The sequence below is a fragment of the Ochotona princeps genome, chromosome 6, assembly GCF_030435755.1.
Source record: "Ochotona princeps isolate mOchPri1 chromosome 6, mOchPri1.hap1, whole genome shotgun sequence".
NCBI classification, from domain to species: domain Eukaryota; kingdom Metazoa; phylum Chordata; class Mammalia; order Lagomorpha; family Ochotonidae; genus Ochotona; species Ochotona princeps.
Genome location: NC_080837.1, coordinates 56297850 through 56314784, shown reverse-complemented (window position 1 = coordinate 56314784; position 16935 = coordinate 56297850). Strand labels below are relative to the sequence as shown.

Here is a 16935-nt window from a genome sequence, read left to right as displayed (position 1 = left end):
GATGATGTGAGATCCCAAACCCTCCGCTTTGGTGGGGAAAGTTGTAACACCCAACTCAGGGGTCACTGTCCCCAGACCTGGGCTCTGCCAGCGGAGTCGCCAATCTCTGAGCCTGGAAAGGAAGGGAGACCCCAGACACAAATGTCCAGGTGGGGGGTAAGTTGTTGACACATATAGTAGAGCCCTGGGAGTGCGGGAGTGGGGGGCGTGGGGGGAGTGTCCGTGCTCCATGACTTCAAGAGACTTCAGGAGAAAATGAAAGGGTTCCTAAACTTGTGATGTTCCCACCAGATACCAAGTATCATGTGCTTGCATGGGATTCTTGCTTAGATGTTAGGGGATTTCTTCTCCGTTTTTCTAAGTCAATTTTCCAATTAAGAAAATGAACACAAGATACGGACATAAAAGGATCTTTGTTTAAAAAATGAAAGGGCTATGCTTGCTTCGGTAAGCACAGATACTAAAACTGGAATGACAGAGCAGTTCAGCACAGCCCCTGTGCAAAGATGACACCACAGATTTGTGAAGCCTTCCATATTTTTTTAGTGAAACAAATCTGATTCATAACTTCAGGGGGAAAAAGGCCATGTCTTTGTTTCATGGGCAAAATGTAACATGTGCCATCCAAAACACAGGACACTGTGGGTACCAGAATTTATCCATGGTGTCAGTACCATGGCTTAATAGGCTACTCTAACTCCAAGTGCTGGAATCTCATATGGGCACTGGTTCATATCCCAGCTGTTCTACTTTCCATGCAGCTCTCTGCTTGTGGCCTGGGAAAGCAACAGAGATGGCTACAGCCTTGGGACCCTGCACCTGTATGGGAGACTGGGAAGAAGCTCCTGGCTCCTGACTTTGGACTGGCTCAGCTCCGACCATTGTGGCCACCTGGGGTGTGAACCAGTGGATGGAAAGTCTTTCTGTCCTTCTCTTTATAAACCTGCCTTTTAGGGGCCAGACGGCGTGGCCTAGCGGCTAAAGTCCTTGCCTTGGACGCCCCGGGATCCCATGTGGGTGCCAGTTCTGGTCCCGGCGCCTCCACTTCCCATCCAGCTCCCTGCTTGTGGCCTGGGAAGGCAGTTGAGGACGGCCCAAAGCTTTGGGACCCTGCACCCGTGTGGGAGACCCGGAAGAGGTTCCTGGTTCCCGGCTTCGGCCGTTGCGGCTCACTTGGGGAGTGAATCATTGGACGGAGGATCTTCCTCTCTGTCTCTCCTCCTCTGTGTATGTCTGACTTTGTAATAAAAAAAAAAAAAAAATAAATAAATAAATAAACCTGCCTTTTAAATTAAAAAAAAAAGTGAATTTATCCACACATAATCTATGGCTTAACTCCTTCTCACTAGGATTTTTGGCTCCCTAACCTTCATTATTTGTGAGTTCACATATACACACACACACCATTTCCCAGTCTTAGATCTGGAAGGATCTTACAGATGACTTATTGACAGCCTGGGTTAGAGTTGCTGACCTGGGCTCTGGAGGTTAAAGCCATCTCACAGGAATCATACCCCCGCAGGCTCGGTTTGCGTAGGGGGTTTTCCTGGAGTTATTTGCTTTGTTCCCAACAGTTTCAGGCACTAACAATTCTACCTTTTCAGTACAAATCATTTTCACAAAAACAAGTTTATCGGAATTTTAAATTCATTCTACCAATTCTGCAAATGAAGGAAGTGAGGCTCTTGTGGGAAACATTTAGAGAACACAGCATCTTGCTTTCATTAAAAGCAGCTCAGCCTGTAAAATGTTTCACTTGTAACACCTTCATCACAGATTCAGAAAGTGCTAAATCTTTAGCAGACTTGTCCTCAGTAGGAAGTGATGATTTTTCCCAGCGATGAATGAGGGACTTTTTTATCCAGAAACTCAGAGAAGCTGCCTTGGCTGGGTGATGCGAGCTTTGCTAGAATGGGCTGTAATTGCCAAGGAGGAGGAGGAGGAGGGAGAGGAGGATCGCCACTCTGGGGGCTGCTTATTTGGTTCAGCGGTCACAGCTGGAGCCTCACGAAAGGACCACCAACGGAAGTGTACAACGTGCTTGAAGTCAAAAAGAGAAACAAGTATTACAGGAGCCCTTGGCAGGCTACCCACACCACACAGCAGAGGATCAGGTCTGGCACCAAAGCAGCTGCTTGGCAAGGCACACCCCAGGAGGCAGGAGGTGGCAGGGGTTCGGCCCTCGCTCAGCTGCAGCTATTCAAAGCGTTTGGGGTTCAGTCTAATTTTATATAGATATATAAAATTATATATATATTATATATAAAGGATTTTGACCCAGTGGTTAAAATAAAACTCTCTTGGGAAGCCCGGGACCCCAGCTCCTGTTTCCAGCTTCCTGCTATTATGAGCCCTGGGAGGCAGCAAGGCATGGTTCAAGTAGTTGGTTTCCTGTCACCCACAGGAGAGACCTGGATTGAATTCTCAGCTTTTGACTTTGATAGGGCTCAACTCGGACTGCTGCAAGCAGGCAATGAACCCTCAAATGCAAGTTTGCTCGCTCTCTTTGCCTTCCCAATAGCATATATATATATATATATTTTTAAAAGAACACCCCCTCTAAATTTAAGGATATTACCAAAGATAATTATCATCTAAATTTTGCTTATCATCCTAATTATTCCAACTGCAGGTTCTTGAAATGATTTTTGCTCTCTAATTGTTTGGGTTCAGTATATTACAGTCAACCGGTGTAACACCTCACACAGTCGTGGGTTCCCCACCCCGACCCCATCCCCGCACTTAAGAGATATAAACAATTCAGGCGAATCTGGGGGTTTTCCAAAAACACTCAAAACGATGCAATCCAACACCTTCCGACAAAAACCGCAGGTGAGCGAAGGAAACTCCTTCTCCTGGGTCCCTCTCTAAGGCTTGTAGGACCACAGAAGTGGCGAGGAAACGCCCCTGCGGGAGCCCAGCCCAGCCCTTTCCCTCGCCGACTGAGGAGGTGGTATCCAGAGGGCGGCTCCGCCGGGCCCCAGGGCGCCGGGGTTCCGGCCGCTGCCCGCGCGCCGCCTTCGGGCCTGCGGGGCCTGCGTCCCGGGCTCGGGCGGAGGACACCATCGGCCAGGGGGTCCGTGCTGCGAGGGAGGAGGAGGACCGGGCCGGGAGCCGGGCCGCGCCCTCCCGGACCCGGGCGTGCCCACGTGACGGCCCCGCCCGCGCCTGCGGCCGCCGCGCCCGCCGCCTCCCTCAGGCTGCAGCTCCCGGCGTGCCCCGCACTGCTGGCCGCCCCCCTGGCCGCCCCTCCTGCTGCTCCTCCTCCTCCTCGCAGTGCCACAGCGCCGGAGTCGGAGCCGCCTCAGCCACAGCCGCGGGCACTATGGTAAGGCGGGCGCGCCGGCGGGGAAGGCCGGAGCCCTGCGAGCAGAGACCCCCGCGCGGCCCGGGCACGGAGGCCGCCATTTTAGCCTGATTTGGGCCGCCGAGGTGGGCGCTCCAGCGCTGGCGGCCCCGCGGCTCGCTCCAGCCAGCCGGCCTGCCCTCCCGCTGTCAGGCCGGGCCCTGGCGCTCTTGGGATTCCTGGGGGGCGGGGAGGGCGCGGGCTGAGGGGCCGAGGCCGGGGCGGGCGGCTGGGGATCCCGGGGGTCTGCCAAGGGTGGTCCCGCGCGCGCGTCCCTGCTTTCCATTTCCCCTTGGATTTTGACAACCTGCGCGCTGTCAAATGGAGCCGGGCTCCGAAGGATCTAGGCCCGGGGGTCTGGCTGGCCTGTGGTAAAGCGCTGGCCGGGAGATTAAAGAGGTGGGATAACTCTTTAAAAATGCTTTTTCGCGGTTAATAATAGTAGTAGTAGTAGTAGTAGTAGTAATAATAATAATGTTTCCCACTCGTTCCGTTAGATGAAGTGTCTGCATTTGAGCCGAGAGGCAATTGTGTTTTAGCCGTGGGCGGTTTGGAGTTTACACTTGCTTCTCTTTCCTTATGAGGAAGCAGCAGTGGCTGGGGATGACTTTAAAGAAAAAAAAAATAGTAGAGGCATGAACAGAAATCCCAGAGCGTTTTTTTTTTTTTTTTAAAGGCCTGCAGAGTTGACACAATACAGAAGGTATTTTTTGCAACTGCTCCTGCGGCTCTGACATCACCCAGTGAAATAGGAAACATTTCAGGGATGGGACAAGTTGCATTTGTCCCTTTGGCTCTTCCTTCTGTTTGCTTCCACCTCCCAAGCCCTTTGAGGATGAATGGGCAGGATGAGTTAGGGTCCGTAGATGAATCTTTTACCCTTTTGTAAAATGTGACAGATCCGAGAGGACAATTTGCATGATTCTATGCCTTTCTTTTTTCTGTCTGTCTTTCTGTCTGTCTTTTATTTATTAATTTGTTTGTTTCTATCCTGACAAAACTCTGATTTCTCTCTGGGCACCTGGTCATTTTGCTTAAAACCAAGAGGCAATCTGAATGACGGTTGCTTTTTGTTTTCAGGCTTCTGGAGTGACAGTGAATGATGAAGTCATCAAAGTTTTTAATGATATGAAAGTAAGGAAATCTTCTACCCAAGAGGAGATCAAAAAAAGAAAGAAAGCCGTCCTCTTCTGTTTAAGCGATGACAAAAGGCAAATAATTGTAGAGGAAGCGAAACAGATCTTGGTGGGTGACATTGGTGCTACTGTAGAGGACCCCTACACATCCTTTGTGAAGTTGCTACCTCTGAATGATTGCCGATATGCTTTGTACGATGCCACATACGAGACAAAAGAGTCTAAGAAAGAAGACCTAGTATTTATATTCTGGTGTGTAAAAACAAAAGCAAAAAGTACTTTTGAAATGCAAGGATTGTTCATCTGAGTCAGTTTTGCCTTTGCTTTTCTTGTAGCTGTGATTCAATGACTGTTTGTCTCTCTCTCCATAGGGCTCCTGAAAGTGCACCTTTAAAAAGCAAGATGATTTACGCTAGCTCTAAAGATGCCATTAAAAAGAAATTTACAGGTACAAGCAGTTTCCTATTTTGTGCTGAGATATTGCTCTTAGTTACGATCAGCTGTTGGGATAACATGTTTGTTTGTTTTATCGTTTTAGGGATTAAGCACGAATGGCAAGTAAATGGCTTGGATGACATTAAGGACCGGTCAACACTGGGAGAGAAATTGGGAGGCAATGTAGTAGTTTCACTTGAAGGAAAACCATTATAATATAACAGTCAAGTGCCATCTGAATCTTATGGAACATCCGTTTCTCCAGCTCAATCCTTTGGAATAATATTAGGGCTTTTTTGTTTTGTTTTGTTTTTAGTTTTGGGGTTTTTTGGTGTTTTTTTTTCCCTTCCCCCCCTTTCTACTGGGCCCTTCTAACACAATGAATGAAGGAGGCAACATTCATTTAAGCAGCCTATCAGTGATTGCCATTAGACTGTTAATACAGTTACTTTATGTAGAACCCAAGGAATGCCTTCCCTGTATGAGTTTAGCCAAAAGAACTGGTTAGATGCCTCCATGGTAGCAAGCACTACAACGAATGTGATTGTCAATGTGAATAGCTTAGAATACTGCAAAGGGTAAGCTAACTGAATGCCTTGAAAGTATTATCCACTGGTCAGATGCTCAACTTGTTTCAGTATTATTTATAGTTGCACTTGATTGCAGTTCTGAAGCTTGAGCATTCATACACCTCACCTGCCTTGGCCAGCCTCTTTGTGTGACATGGCAGCACGGATATAACACTATGCATTAAAAGCACTTTTTTTGTAATGAGTTGAATTCCCTTCAAAAGGAATGCCAATTAAGTTTCATTAACTGTGTCATCAATTTATCCTAGTACCTCAGTGTTCATTCCTGTTACCTGCATACTTTCTCAAAAGAAATAGCTATTATTAATATCTTTTTGTTTTCCATTGAGTGTACACTACTGAATAAGTGTAGGAGTTTTATGTTTACCATGTGAGTCTTGCAACACTAAAGATATTTGAATATCAGTCATGATGGCAATTTCTGTATAAAAGAGCCTTAAATGGAACATTGTTTTGAGATCAAACCCCCCCACCCTCACAAAAATGGCCACGTTGCAATAAAAATTGTGGCATATTACAGAGTGTTGCCTTGTTTTCCTTGGAGATTTTGTAAATGTCATGTGAAACAACTATGGTGAACAGCTGTCATGAATCTGCACTGGTCATTTGAGGATTTTTTTTTTTTTTGGTGCAACATTCACATGTGGTATTTTCCTGGTTTGTTGGAATTATTTGTTTTAAAAAGTATTCTCTCCTGAAGCCACCTAATATAAAATGCCATTGTTAAAGAACAGTACTTTTATAAACATGTTTATTTATTTCCTTTTGTGTTAGTATGGAGAACAGAAGTTTTGGGGTTTTCTTTTTTTTTTGGACTCTGATTTTGTTCTCTAATTAGGATAGTTTTTTTAAATTCACATTTATTTTATAAGTAATTGAGTAGTAGAAGCAAGAAGCTCTTATTTGGTCATAATGAAAATAATTTGTAAAAGATTGCCCCTCACAACCTTAATAATACTTATGTTTAGAAAAATTCATTTCAGCTAGTATTCCTTAACATGTTTTTCAAGTTTAATTAAAAAAAAAATCTGTATGGCAGGCTTAAACGTTAGTAATGGGTTTTGACTGTAGTCCAGGCCGCTCTCCTTATAGAGAATTTGATCTGCTCAGTGTGAGCGGTTTGTTAGCCAGAGCTATTTATGGCAAACACATGCTTTTGTATCTTGTCATAGTTATCCACAAATGGCAAAACTGGACTTGATTCTTCTGGTATGCAAAGCAAGCGTGTAGTAAGTATTCAGTTGTGGCTTTGAACCTAACCTGTTAGCCCCAGAAAGGGCTTTTGTCAGAAAATGGAAATACCCCTCAACATTTTAGTTAAAATATGTGGGAATAATTTGAGTATTAGATTTCTTCTGTGTTTTAAAAATATTTTTCAGATAACGTTGAAAATAGGGTTTATGTATCTAGGGCTTCCATTTTAAATGCTGTGAATGGCTTAGGATCTTTTTGTGCTGAACAGTTTTATTTCAGGCTTCCAGCTGTCCCTGTAAGGTATCCTGGACATTTTGGTGGCTTTTTGGTAAGGTCAAACTACTAAGCGAAGCTTGAAAGTACTGATGGATGCTAAACCATATGAATAACTGATATTTGCACCACAGACTTTTTCATTATTCCTCTATTCTGAAAAATAAGAGACTATGCATCAGTTATGTAGTACCGTTTGTTTTTAAAGCTGATTCCTATTTGGTATGCCTCTTTAATTATATAATGATTCCAGAGACTATTACTTTAGAACTGTGATACTTTTTATTTGTTAGATTGGCAAAACTGATCATTATAGTAAGGTTCATCTTTAAAATAAGTCTTTGTGCATAGCCAAAAATAATTAATAATGGATCACGTGTTACTTGAGACTTACTTGGCATTTGAAATGACCATTTTACCTTACAGTCATTTTCACAATGAAACAATGTTCCTGTTAGCTTTTAAATGGCCTCTGGTGCTATTTAGTAAAATATTGAGGGCAATATTTTACCGCTAGCTTGCAAAATGACAAGTGTTTAAAAATAAAATATATGAAAATATTTAAAGCTGTTGAAATGTGTTTACTTATCCTTGAAAAGATTAAAAGTATAAGAACTGATACTATAGAAGAGGCACCATTATCTTTAAAATCTGTTTTTAATTATTGTTTAATTATTTTGTTTGATACACTCTCATTTAAAGAGACCAGTACTCTTTGAAAATGGAGTGTTAGAGCAATTAATATTAACATTTTCAGACAAACGGGAGCAGTTGGCATTTTTCCCAAACTGGCTATCAGCTGTTGTCTTCTGCCATTATCTAAAATAGGATAGGTAGCATTGTGTATTTAATGCATCTTTGAGGAAGGTTCAGAGAAAAGCCGTTGCTAGATTTGAGTTTCTCTAATAGCCTTTGTAGCAGCTCATCTCTGGAATTTAGGAAACAATGTGAAGTGTCTTGTTGAGGAATAATATCAACAATGGCAAATCACTGAGTCATTTGAACATCTTTCACTAGGTTTATCTCTGAAAAGGCAGTCTTGTTCTTTGAACTATTTTTGCTTCCAAATTTAGAAGTAAATACAAAATAGTATGAATATTCATTTTTCTGCACATATTAAAGCTGCTAGACTGTAGGCTGACTGCAGTGAATTTTGCTTTGAAGACAGCATGTGTTCATAGATGTTCCCTCTCATCTTGGCCAGTGAAGTGTGAGGCTTTTTCTTTGCTGTGGAGCACCCAGTTTCTTGCTTTCCATGAAGCGTGGATATCCAGTCTTCCGCTGCGTTCTTACACTGCACCTGGACAGAGTTGTGTCTCTTGAGTCTTAATCTGTACTCAGGACAATAACTGTCTACCACCCCTAGCACTGAGCATTAGACCCCAAAGGGTTTGCTGTGGACATGTTATCATTTATTGAAGCCATTTACTCTTTTTTTATTTACTTTTTTTTTTTAAAGATTTATTTTATTGGAAAGTCAGATATAAGGAGAGGAGGAGAGACAGAGAGGAAGATCTTCTGTCCAATGGTTCACTCCCCAAGTGATCGCAACGGCCGGTGCTGTGCCGATCCGGAGCCAGGAGCCAGGAGCCAGGAACTTCCTCCAGGTCTCCCACGCGGGTGCAGGGTCCCAAGGCTTTGGGCCGTCCTCATCTGCTTTCTCAGGCCACAAGTAGAGAGCTGGATGGGAAGTGGAGCTGCCAGGATTAGAACCGGCGACCATATGGGATCCCGGTGTGTTCAAAGCGAGGACTTTAGCCACTGAGCCACCCTGTCGGGTCCCATTTACTCTTTTTTAAAAAAATGTATTTACTTACGTGGCAGAGTGACCGACATCTTCCACCAGTTTTCACTCCCCAGATGACTTCAGCTGCTGGAGCTGGGTCAAGCTAAAGGCAGGAGCCAGCAACACAAGCTGGGTCTCCCAAGTGGGTGGCAGGCCTCACGTATTTGAGCCAACTTCTCTTGCCCTGTGCATTAGCAAGGAGCTGGATCAGAGGCACAGTAGCAGGGCCCCGAACCAGGCATTCCCAGACAGCATGTGGATGTTCCTGGAGGTTGTTTAAACTGCTGCACAATACTTACACCTCTTAAAACTCAATTATGTCGGGCCCGGCGGCGTGGCCTGGCGGCTAAGGTCCTCGCCTTGAACGCCCCGGGATCCCATATGGGCGCCGGTTCTGATCCCGGCGGCTCCGCTTCCCATCCGGCTCCCTGCTTGTGGCCTGGGAAAGCGGGAGAGGACGGCCCAAGGCTTTGGGACCCTGCGCCCGCGTGGGAGACCCGGAAGAGGTTCCTGGTCCTGGCTTCGGATTGGCGCGTACCGGCCGGTTGAGGCTCACTTGGGGAGTGGGTCATCGGATGGAGGATCTTCCTCTCTGTCTCTCCTCCTCTCTGTGTGTCCGGCTTTCCAATAATAATAAAATCTTTAAAAAAAAAAAAACTCAATTATGTCGATAAAGACTTGTGTGTTAAAATGTCATTACACATCACTGAATCTTTTAACCATTCGTTTGATCTCAGTTCAAGGACTACTAATCCAAGGCATGTTTTTTTTTTCAGGTTGAAATATGACGCTTATAATTAATACAGCTTTCAAGTTGATGCTCATGGCTACTTTAAGTCTTTTAGTGTCATTTTCTTTTCATGTCTGACCAGATGCTAGTTTTGTCCCTACCTCCAGGTATTTGTAAAGTAAAAAAAGAAAAACAAAACTGTCGTTTTGGAATAGTTGATATAAATTAATGAGTTCAGATTAGTGTTACTTTTATGTAATTCTTTAGGTATTTTTTTTAGCATTTGTTTATTTTATTGGAAAGTCAGATATAGAGAGAGGAGGAGAGACAGAGAGGAAGATCTTCCGCCCGATGATTCACTCCCCAAGTGGCCGCAACGGCTGGTGCTGCACTGATCTGAAGCCAGGAGCCAGGAACTTCTTTCTGGGTCTCCCACGCAGGTGCAGGGTCCCAGGCCATAATCAGGGAGCTGGATGGGAAGTGGAGCTGCCGGAATTAGAACCAGCGCCCATATGGGATCCCGGGGTTTTCAAGGTGAGGACATTAACCATTATGCTATTGTGCCGGGCCCTAATTCTTCAGTTTTCAAGTCACTTTATTTGATCTCTAGATGCTCTTACTAGCTTACCCTGTTTCTTCATTACATGTAAGGAAGTGAAAGACAAGAAAGATTAACTGACATTCCAAACATTGAATAGCAAAATGCACTGATCCTTTAAGTGAATATTGTGGTGCAGTTGATTAAACTGCTCTATTTCTTTTTAATGGAATTACAGTCTTTTGAAAATTTATTTATTTTTATTGAAAGGTACATATACAGAGAGGAGCAGAGACAGAGAGGAAGATCTGTCGGATGATTCACTCCCCAAGTGGCTGTGATAACTGGAGCTGAGACAATCCAAAGCCAGGAGCCTCTTCTAGGTCTCCCATGCGGGTGCAGGGTCTCAAAGCTTTGGGCTGTCCTTGACTGCTTTCCCAGGCCACGAGCAGGGAGCTGGGTGGGAAGTGGAGCTGCTGGGACATAAACTGGCACCCACATGGGATTCCAGCACTTTCAAGGCAAGGATTTAGCCAGTAGGCTACCGCAGCAGGCCCTAAACTACTATTTAAGTATGCTTGCATCCCATTCTTGGTGTGCTGGTTTGAGTCCTGGTTACTGTGCTTCCAATCCAGGTTCCTGCCTGTACATATTGGAAGGGACGAATGCTGGCTCAAGTGATTGTGTCCCTGCATCCACCTGGGAGACCCAACTGGAATTCTTGGCTCCTGACTTCAGTGTGGTTCAGTCTGCTCTTGTGGGCATTAGGGAGTCAAGCAAGCTAATGGAAGATTTGTTGCTGTCTATGTCACTTTGCCTTTTAAGGAGAGGAAAATAAACATTAAAGAAAAACAACCCTTATAATAGCTCCATATACCTGTTGCTTATATTTTACATTGCAGCAAGGAGTGAGTTACTAGTTATAAGATTTTATTTACTGATTTGAAAAGCAGAGTTTCAGAGAGAGGCAAAGAGAATCCTCCATTTGCTGGTTCACTCTCCAAACAGCTGCAGTGGCCAGGCTGAAGCCAAAAAAGCAAGACTCATCTGAATGTCACATGTGGGATATAAGTGACCAAGAGCACAGGCCTTGCTCTGCTGCTTTTCCCGGGTGCACTAGGAAGCTGGATTGGAAGTGAAGCAGCCAGTATTTAAACCAGTGCCCATGTGAGATGCTGGGTCACAGCTGCTTAACTTGCTGTGCCACTGTGCCAGCCTCTGTATTTATTTTTAGTGGAATAATGCTGATATTTTGAGTAAATTACTGATTTTTAAAGATTTTGGGGGATTGAGCTGGTGCTGTAGCATAGTGGGTAAAGCTACTGCCTGTAACACCTACATCCCATATGGGCTGCTGTTCCAGTCCCTACTACTTTGCTTCCAATCTAGCTCCCTGTTAATGTGCTTGGGAAAGCAACAGAATATGGCTTGAGTGCTTGGGCCCATGCACTCACATGGAAGACCCAGAGAAGCTCATGATTCCCAGCTGTGGACTGGCCAAACTCCAACCATTGTGATCATTTGGGAAATGAACCAACAGAAGATCTCTGTATAACTGCTTTTAAATAAATATTAAAGGCCCAGTGTGGTAGCCTAACGGCTAAAGTCCCCATCTTGCATGTGCCGGGATCCCATATGGCCAGCCCTGCTTCCCATCCAGCTCCCTGCTTGTGGCCTGGGAAAGCAGTCAAGGATGGTCCAAAGCCTTGGGACCCTGCACCCACGTGGGAGACCTGGAAGAGGTTCCTGGCTCCTGGCTTCAGATCGTTTCAGCTCCGGCCATTGCGACCGCTTAGGGAATGAATCAGTGTCCCTGTCTCTCCTCCTCTCTGTATATCTGACTTTCCAATAAAAATGAAATAAATCTTAAAAAAAGGATTTCCGGGGTTGAGTTTGTGGTGCAGTATGATATAAGTGTTCTCATGAGATGCCAACATCCTCTGTGCCCACTGGTTCAAGTCCCAGCTGCTCTGCTTCCAGTCCAGTCCAGCTCCCTGTTAATGCACCTAGTAAAGCAGCAGAAAACAGCCCAGTTGCTTGGGATCCTACCACCCATGTGGGAGACCTAGATGGGCTTTCAGTCTCTTGGCCTTGGCCTGGCCCAGCCTCTACTGTCACAGCCATTTGGGAAGTGAACCAGTAGGTGGAAATTCTCTCTCCCCACAATTTCCTCCCCTTTCTATGTATCTGTCTTTTAAATAGACATTTTTAAATTGTTGGTATTTTTCATTTGATTTGAAATACAGAGAGATAAACAGATATTCTAGCCACTAGTTCACTCCCCAAATTCCTGCAGTAACGAGCTGGGCCAGGCCAAAACCACAGTCTTGGAAGTCAAGCTAGGTCTCCCAAGTGGTTGGCAAGGACCTAAGTACTTGAGCCATCATCTGCTGTCACTGAGGGTGTGCATTAACAGGAAGCTGGAACTGACAGCAGAGCTGAACTCAAGCCATTTGGGATACCCATATGCCAGGTGGCATCTTTTTTTTTTAAGATTTATTTATTTTTATTAGAAATGCAGATACACAGAAAAAGAGATACAGAGAGAAAGATCCTCCATCTGCTGGTTCATCCTCAAGTTCCTGCAATAGCCAGAACTGAGCTGATCTGAAGCCAGGAGCTTCTTCCGGGTCTCCCATTCAGGTGCAGGATCCCAAGGCCCTGAGACATCTTCTACTGCTCTCCCAGGCCACAAGCAGGGAGCTGAATGGGGAGCAGAGCATCCAGGACATGAGCCCATGCCATATGGGATCCCCGGGGCATACAAAGCAGGGATTTAGCCACTAGGCTATTGTGCCAGGCACCCCTGTCCCCAGGTAGCATTTTAATTGCTTCACCCCTAACTACTGTTTTTTTTTTTTTTTAATTACATCTTCCAGGACAGGTGTGGTGCCACTGGTATAGTCACTGCCTACAGCACCAGCATTTCATACCAAATTGCTGGTTGGAGCCCTGGTCGCTCTGCTTGTAATCCAGCTTCCTACTAATACTCCTGGGAAGGAGTTAATGTCCCAAGAACATGGGTCCCTGCCACCTATTTAAGAAATTTGGACAGCATTCCTGGATCCTGGCTTCTGAGCAGTCTGAGCTGTTGCCATTTGAATGGAGAGTGAACCAGCAGATAGAAGATCCCTCTGTGTACCTCTCTTCCCCCTCTCTCTGCCGATTGTAACTTTTTTTTTCAAAGTGGCATCTTTCAAAAACATCAGAAAAAGAGTTTGGAGGTTTTGTTTCCTAAGAATGCTCATGCTTATAAAAATCTAATGTTTGTATAGTTGGAAGTTTTTTTTTTTAAGTATTTGGTCAATATAACTTTTCAGTTTTGTAAGTTGTGGAGAATGTAAGGTTCGCATAGTCACATTTTCCAGAAAGCTGCTGTTTCTTGAACCTGTTCCAAAAGCTTGTATGGCACTGTCTCTGTGTCCCCACCTCCAACGTGCTTTTTAAGAAGAAATAGTTATGTACATTACAGTGACCAAGTACAAACATATTAGCATCAGACTGCCTGAGTTGTTTCCATATAGGCCCTTAACACTGATTGAATGATTTTGGGCAAATCAACTTCTCCAATCCTTAAATACTCCACCTGTGCAATGGGTATGTTAATTGTACCCCATATTATACAATTGTGAGAATAAATGTAGGTACCAGCAATAGTTCCTGTCATATAAAGACTCCTGGACTGCCAGCCAAACCAGGACACTCTGTGACGGGGAAGGTTGCCAATAAGTATGCTAGGCCAGCAGATTAGAGAGGGACAGTCCCGAGTAAGCCAGATCTGGTCATCTGATGAAGTTCAATATAGGCCTATAGGAAAAGACACCAAGAGAATGAACAGTTTTAGCTATTCGATGAATTTTAGTTATGTGATTACTGACATGCTGTCTTGAGGGTCTCATGCAGTATATGATTCTTAAGTATATTAAGTAACCTCAGAATAATCAATATTAAATTTGTATGCCTTTTTACAATAGCTTTCCTTTGGACTCTCATACTTGTAAATTGTCAAGACATGTTTGGCTACTAGGATGCTAGGTCTCTATCAGCTTCTGCTAATTATTGCTTTTCACCTCATGTGGACTTGGAAAACCAAGTATTTTGTTTGTTTGTTTCTTTCTCTCTTTCTTTCTTTCTTTCTTTCTTTCTTTCTTTCTTTCTTTCTTTCTTTCTTTCTTTCTTTCTTTTCTTTCTTTCAGATTATTTGAAAAGCAGAGTTACAGGGAGAGAAGGAGAAACAGAGATCTCCCATCCACTGGTTCACTCTCCAGATGGTCACAATAGCTGGGCTTGAACCAGTCCAAAGCCAGGAGCCCCAGTCTTTTTCCCAGTCTCCCACATGGATGCAGGGGGCCAAAGCACTTGGGTCATCTGTGCTTCAATTTCCAAATGGCCCCAAAAGCCAGCACTGGGCCAAATCAAAGCCAGGAGCCAGGAGCTTCCTCCAGGTCCCCCACATGGGTACAAAGGCCCAAAGTGTTGGGCCATTTGCCACTATTTTCCCTGGCACATTGCCAGGGAGCTGGATCAGAAGTGGAGCAACTAGGACTCGAACATGGTGCCAGCACCACAGGTAGAGAATTAGTTTATTTGAAGCGCCCGAGTCATGCTAAGAAGTAGCTTTGACATTTTTCATATATACTTTTTTGTTTGCTCTTAACTCCTATAGCTAACTTTATTATGCATCTACAACAAATAAGTATTTTTTTAGTATAATAAAAATTTGGAATGGAGTTTTGCGCTGATGAAGTCATTTTTCCACAGAATTGAAAAATTGCTTATGGTCATGATATACTATGATATACTATGTTCATGATATACATTTCTCTTGTTTTAAGAGTTCCCAAATCTTTGTAATACATATTTCTGTGAACTGATGGAGATTTTTTTTAAAGATTTATTTATTTTTACTGGAAAGGCAGATATACAGAGAGGAGGAGAGACAGAGAGGAAGATCTTCTGTCAGATGATTCACTCCCCAAGCGGCTGCAACAGCTGGAGTTGAGCCAATCCGAAGCCAGGAACCAGGAGCTTCTTCTGGGTCTGCCACACGGGTGCAGGATCCCAAGGCTTTGGGCTATCCTCCACTGCTTTCCCAAGCCACAGGCAGGGAGCTGGATGGGAAGTAGAGCTGCCAGGATTAGAACCGGTGCCCATATGAGATCCCAGCGTGTTCAAGTTGAGGACTTCAACCACTATGCTATCGCGCTGGGCCCGTTATAGAAAAAAAATGTTTTTTCTTTTTACTGTAAGCTTTAGACACAATTTTATAAAATGTAGAGATGGCAACAGAGTATTTTGTTCTAGAAATCACAAACCTGAGCTGGCACTGTGATGCAGCAAGTTTAGCCACTGCATGCTATGCTGACATTCTATAAGAGAGCCAGTTGGCGTTTTGGCTGATCCATTTCTTGTCCACTTCCCTACTATTGTGCCTGGAAAGCACGAGGAGGATGAGCCAAGTCTTTGCTCCTCAGGCTTCGGCACCCTTGGCTGACACCTGGATGAAGCTTGGAGATGAACCAGGGATGAAACATCTCCTGTCTTTCTCACTCTTCTCCCTGTCTAGGACTATTCCTTTTAAATAAAAAGTAAAAATTAAAAAAAAACCCCTTTGCTATACTACGTAAGAAATAAGATTATGTCAAGCAGTTGTACATTTCATGAATAAGTGAAAAATAATTTTATGAGTATTAAATTAATGTAAACCTAGTGGGTGTAAAATGAGATGAAAGATTGAGACAAAAGACATTCCTTTTGTCTGTGTCTGCTTATTGCCAGTTTTCTTACAATTTACTTAGATATTTAAGAATTATCAGACGTAGGGGTGTATGTGCGGGCCAGCAGTTATTTGGGCGTTCACATACCGTATGGTTGCACCTTGTTTGAGTCTTGGCTTGGATAAAGCCACTGTCTGATCCCAGCATCTCAAATAGGTACCTGTTTGAGTCCCAGCTGCTCCACTTCTGATATAGCTCTGTGCTGTTGGTCCTGGGGATGCAGTGGAAGATGGCGCAAGTAATTGGTTCCCTGCACCTGCGTGGGAGACCTGGATGGAACTCCTGGCTCCTGACTGTGGACCAATGCAGCTCTTGCCCTTCTGCCCATTTGGTGAGTGAACCAGCAGATGGCTGATTTCTCTCCCTGCTCTAGCTCTTTCCCTCCCCTTTTCTGTAAGCCCTGGCTTTCAGGTAAATAAATCTTTTTTAAAAGAATGGTCTGCAGTTACATGAAAATACTGTAGTTCCTCTCCCCCCGCCCCTTTCCTTAAGTTAGGGAATTCTCATCTAGTAGCTCACTCCTTGGGAGCTTCATGTCATGCCAAGAATCAGCAGCTGAATCTGGGTATCCCACTGAGTATAGGACTTAAATGCTGACGCCATCACTTGTTGTCACTCACGGTGCTGGGGTAGGGAGCAGAACTGGGACTTGAACAGTGTGGAATATGGGCCTCCCACATGGCTGCTTAAACCAAATGTTTAATCTACTTGTCCGTATGTATGTGTACCTGTAATGTGCATGTTATGTGTAATACTCTATGTATGTGTGTATTTCCTTGTTGAGTTTCTATAAAATAGTGTCTTGTAATTTGTGATATCTATGAATTGAGGCTGTTATGTATTTAACAAGCAAAATATCTGCCCAGTTACATTTTATTTGTAAAACTCTATTGAAAAGACAGAACTTTTTTGTGTTAGTAGTTTTGATCTAGTTATTTATATAATTTTATCATGGAAAGCTCAAATCAATACTGAGCTTCACTGTATGAAGTTTATGTGGTTAGAATTTTTAAAGTAGTTTATATGAGGGAGTAGAATGGGGAGTTAACAACTGGTGTTAACCATTTTCCTAATTTGAAATGTATTTAAGGATGGAATGAAGCAATGAAAGCCTGAAGTACTATCTACAT

The 16935-nt window shown here is 44.1% G+C and overlaps 1 protein-coding gene and 1 non-coding gene across 4 annotated transcripts; both read left to right on the top strand.

Annotated features, from left to right (window-relative positions):
• Positions 1–437: 437 nt before the first annotated feature.
• LOC118759306 (U6 spliceosomal RNA) lies at positions 438–542 on the top strand. Its single transcript, XR_004996105.2, has one exon. It is a non-coding gene; the product is annotated as a U6 spliceosomal RNA (small nuclear RNA).
• Positions 543–3168: 2626 nt separating this feature from the next.
• Positions 3169–5241, top strand: CFL2 (cofilin 2). 3 transcript variants are annotated; one of them, XM_004584750.3, is made up of 4 exons: positions 3169–3328; positions 4427–4734; positions 4854–4930; positions 5021–5241. In XM_004584750.3, exons 1-4 carry the CDS (start codon positions 3326–3328, stop codon positions 5131–5133), a joined length of 501 nt encoding a protein of 166 aa, XP_004584807.2. In that variant the 5' UTR covers positions 3169–3325; the 3' UTR covers positions 5134–5241. The 3 variants fall into 3 exon arrangements, with proteins under 3 accessions (XP_004584807.2, XP_058522316.1, XP_058522314.1); XM_058666333.1 differs by lacking the exon at positions 3169–3328 and adding an exon at positions 3359–3432; XM_058666331.1 differs by lacking the exon at positions 3169–3328 and adding an exon at positions 3640–3745.
• The last annotated feature ends 11694 nt before the right edge of the window (positions 5242–16935 follow it).

Coding starts and splice junctions, on each gene's coding strand:
- CFL2 (XM_004584750.3), top strand. Junction 4,735..4,853: donor GACCTAGTATTTATATTCTG/GTGTGTAAAAAC, acceptor CTCTCTCCATAG/GGCTCCTGAAAGTGCACCTT. Junction 4,931..5,020: donor CATTAAAAAGAAATTTACAG/GTACAAGCAGTT, acceptor TTATCGTTTTAG/GGATTAAGCACGAATGGCAA.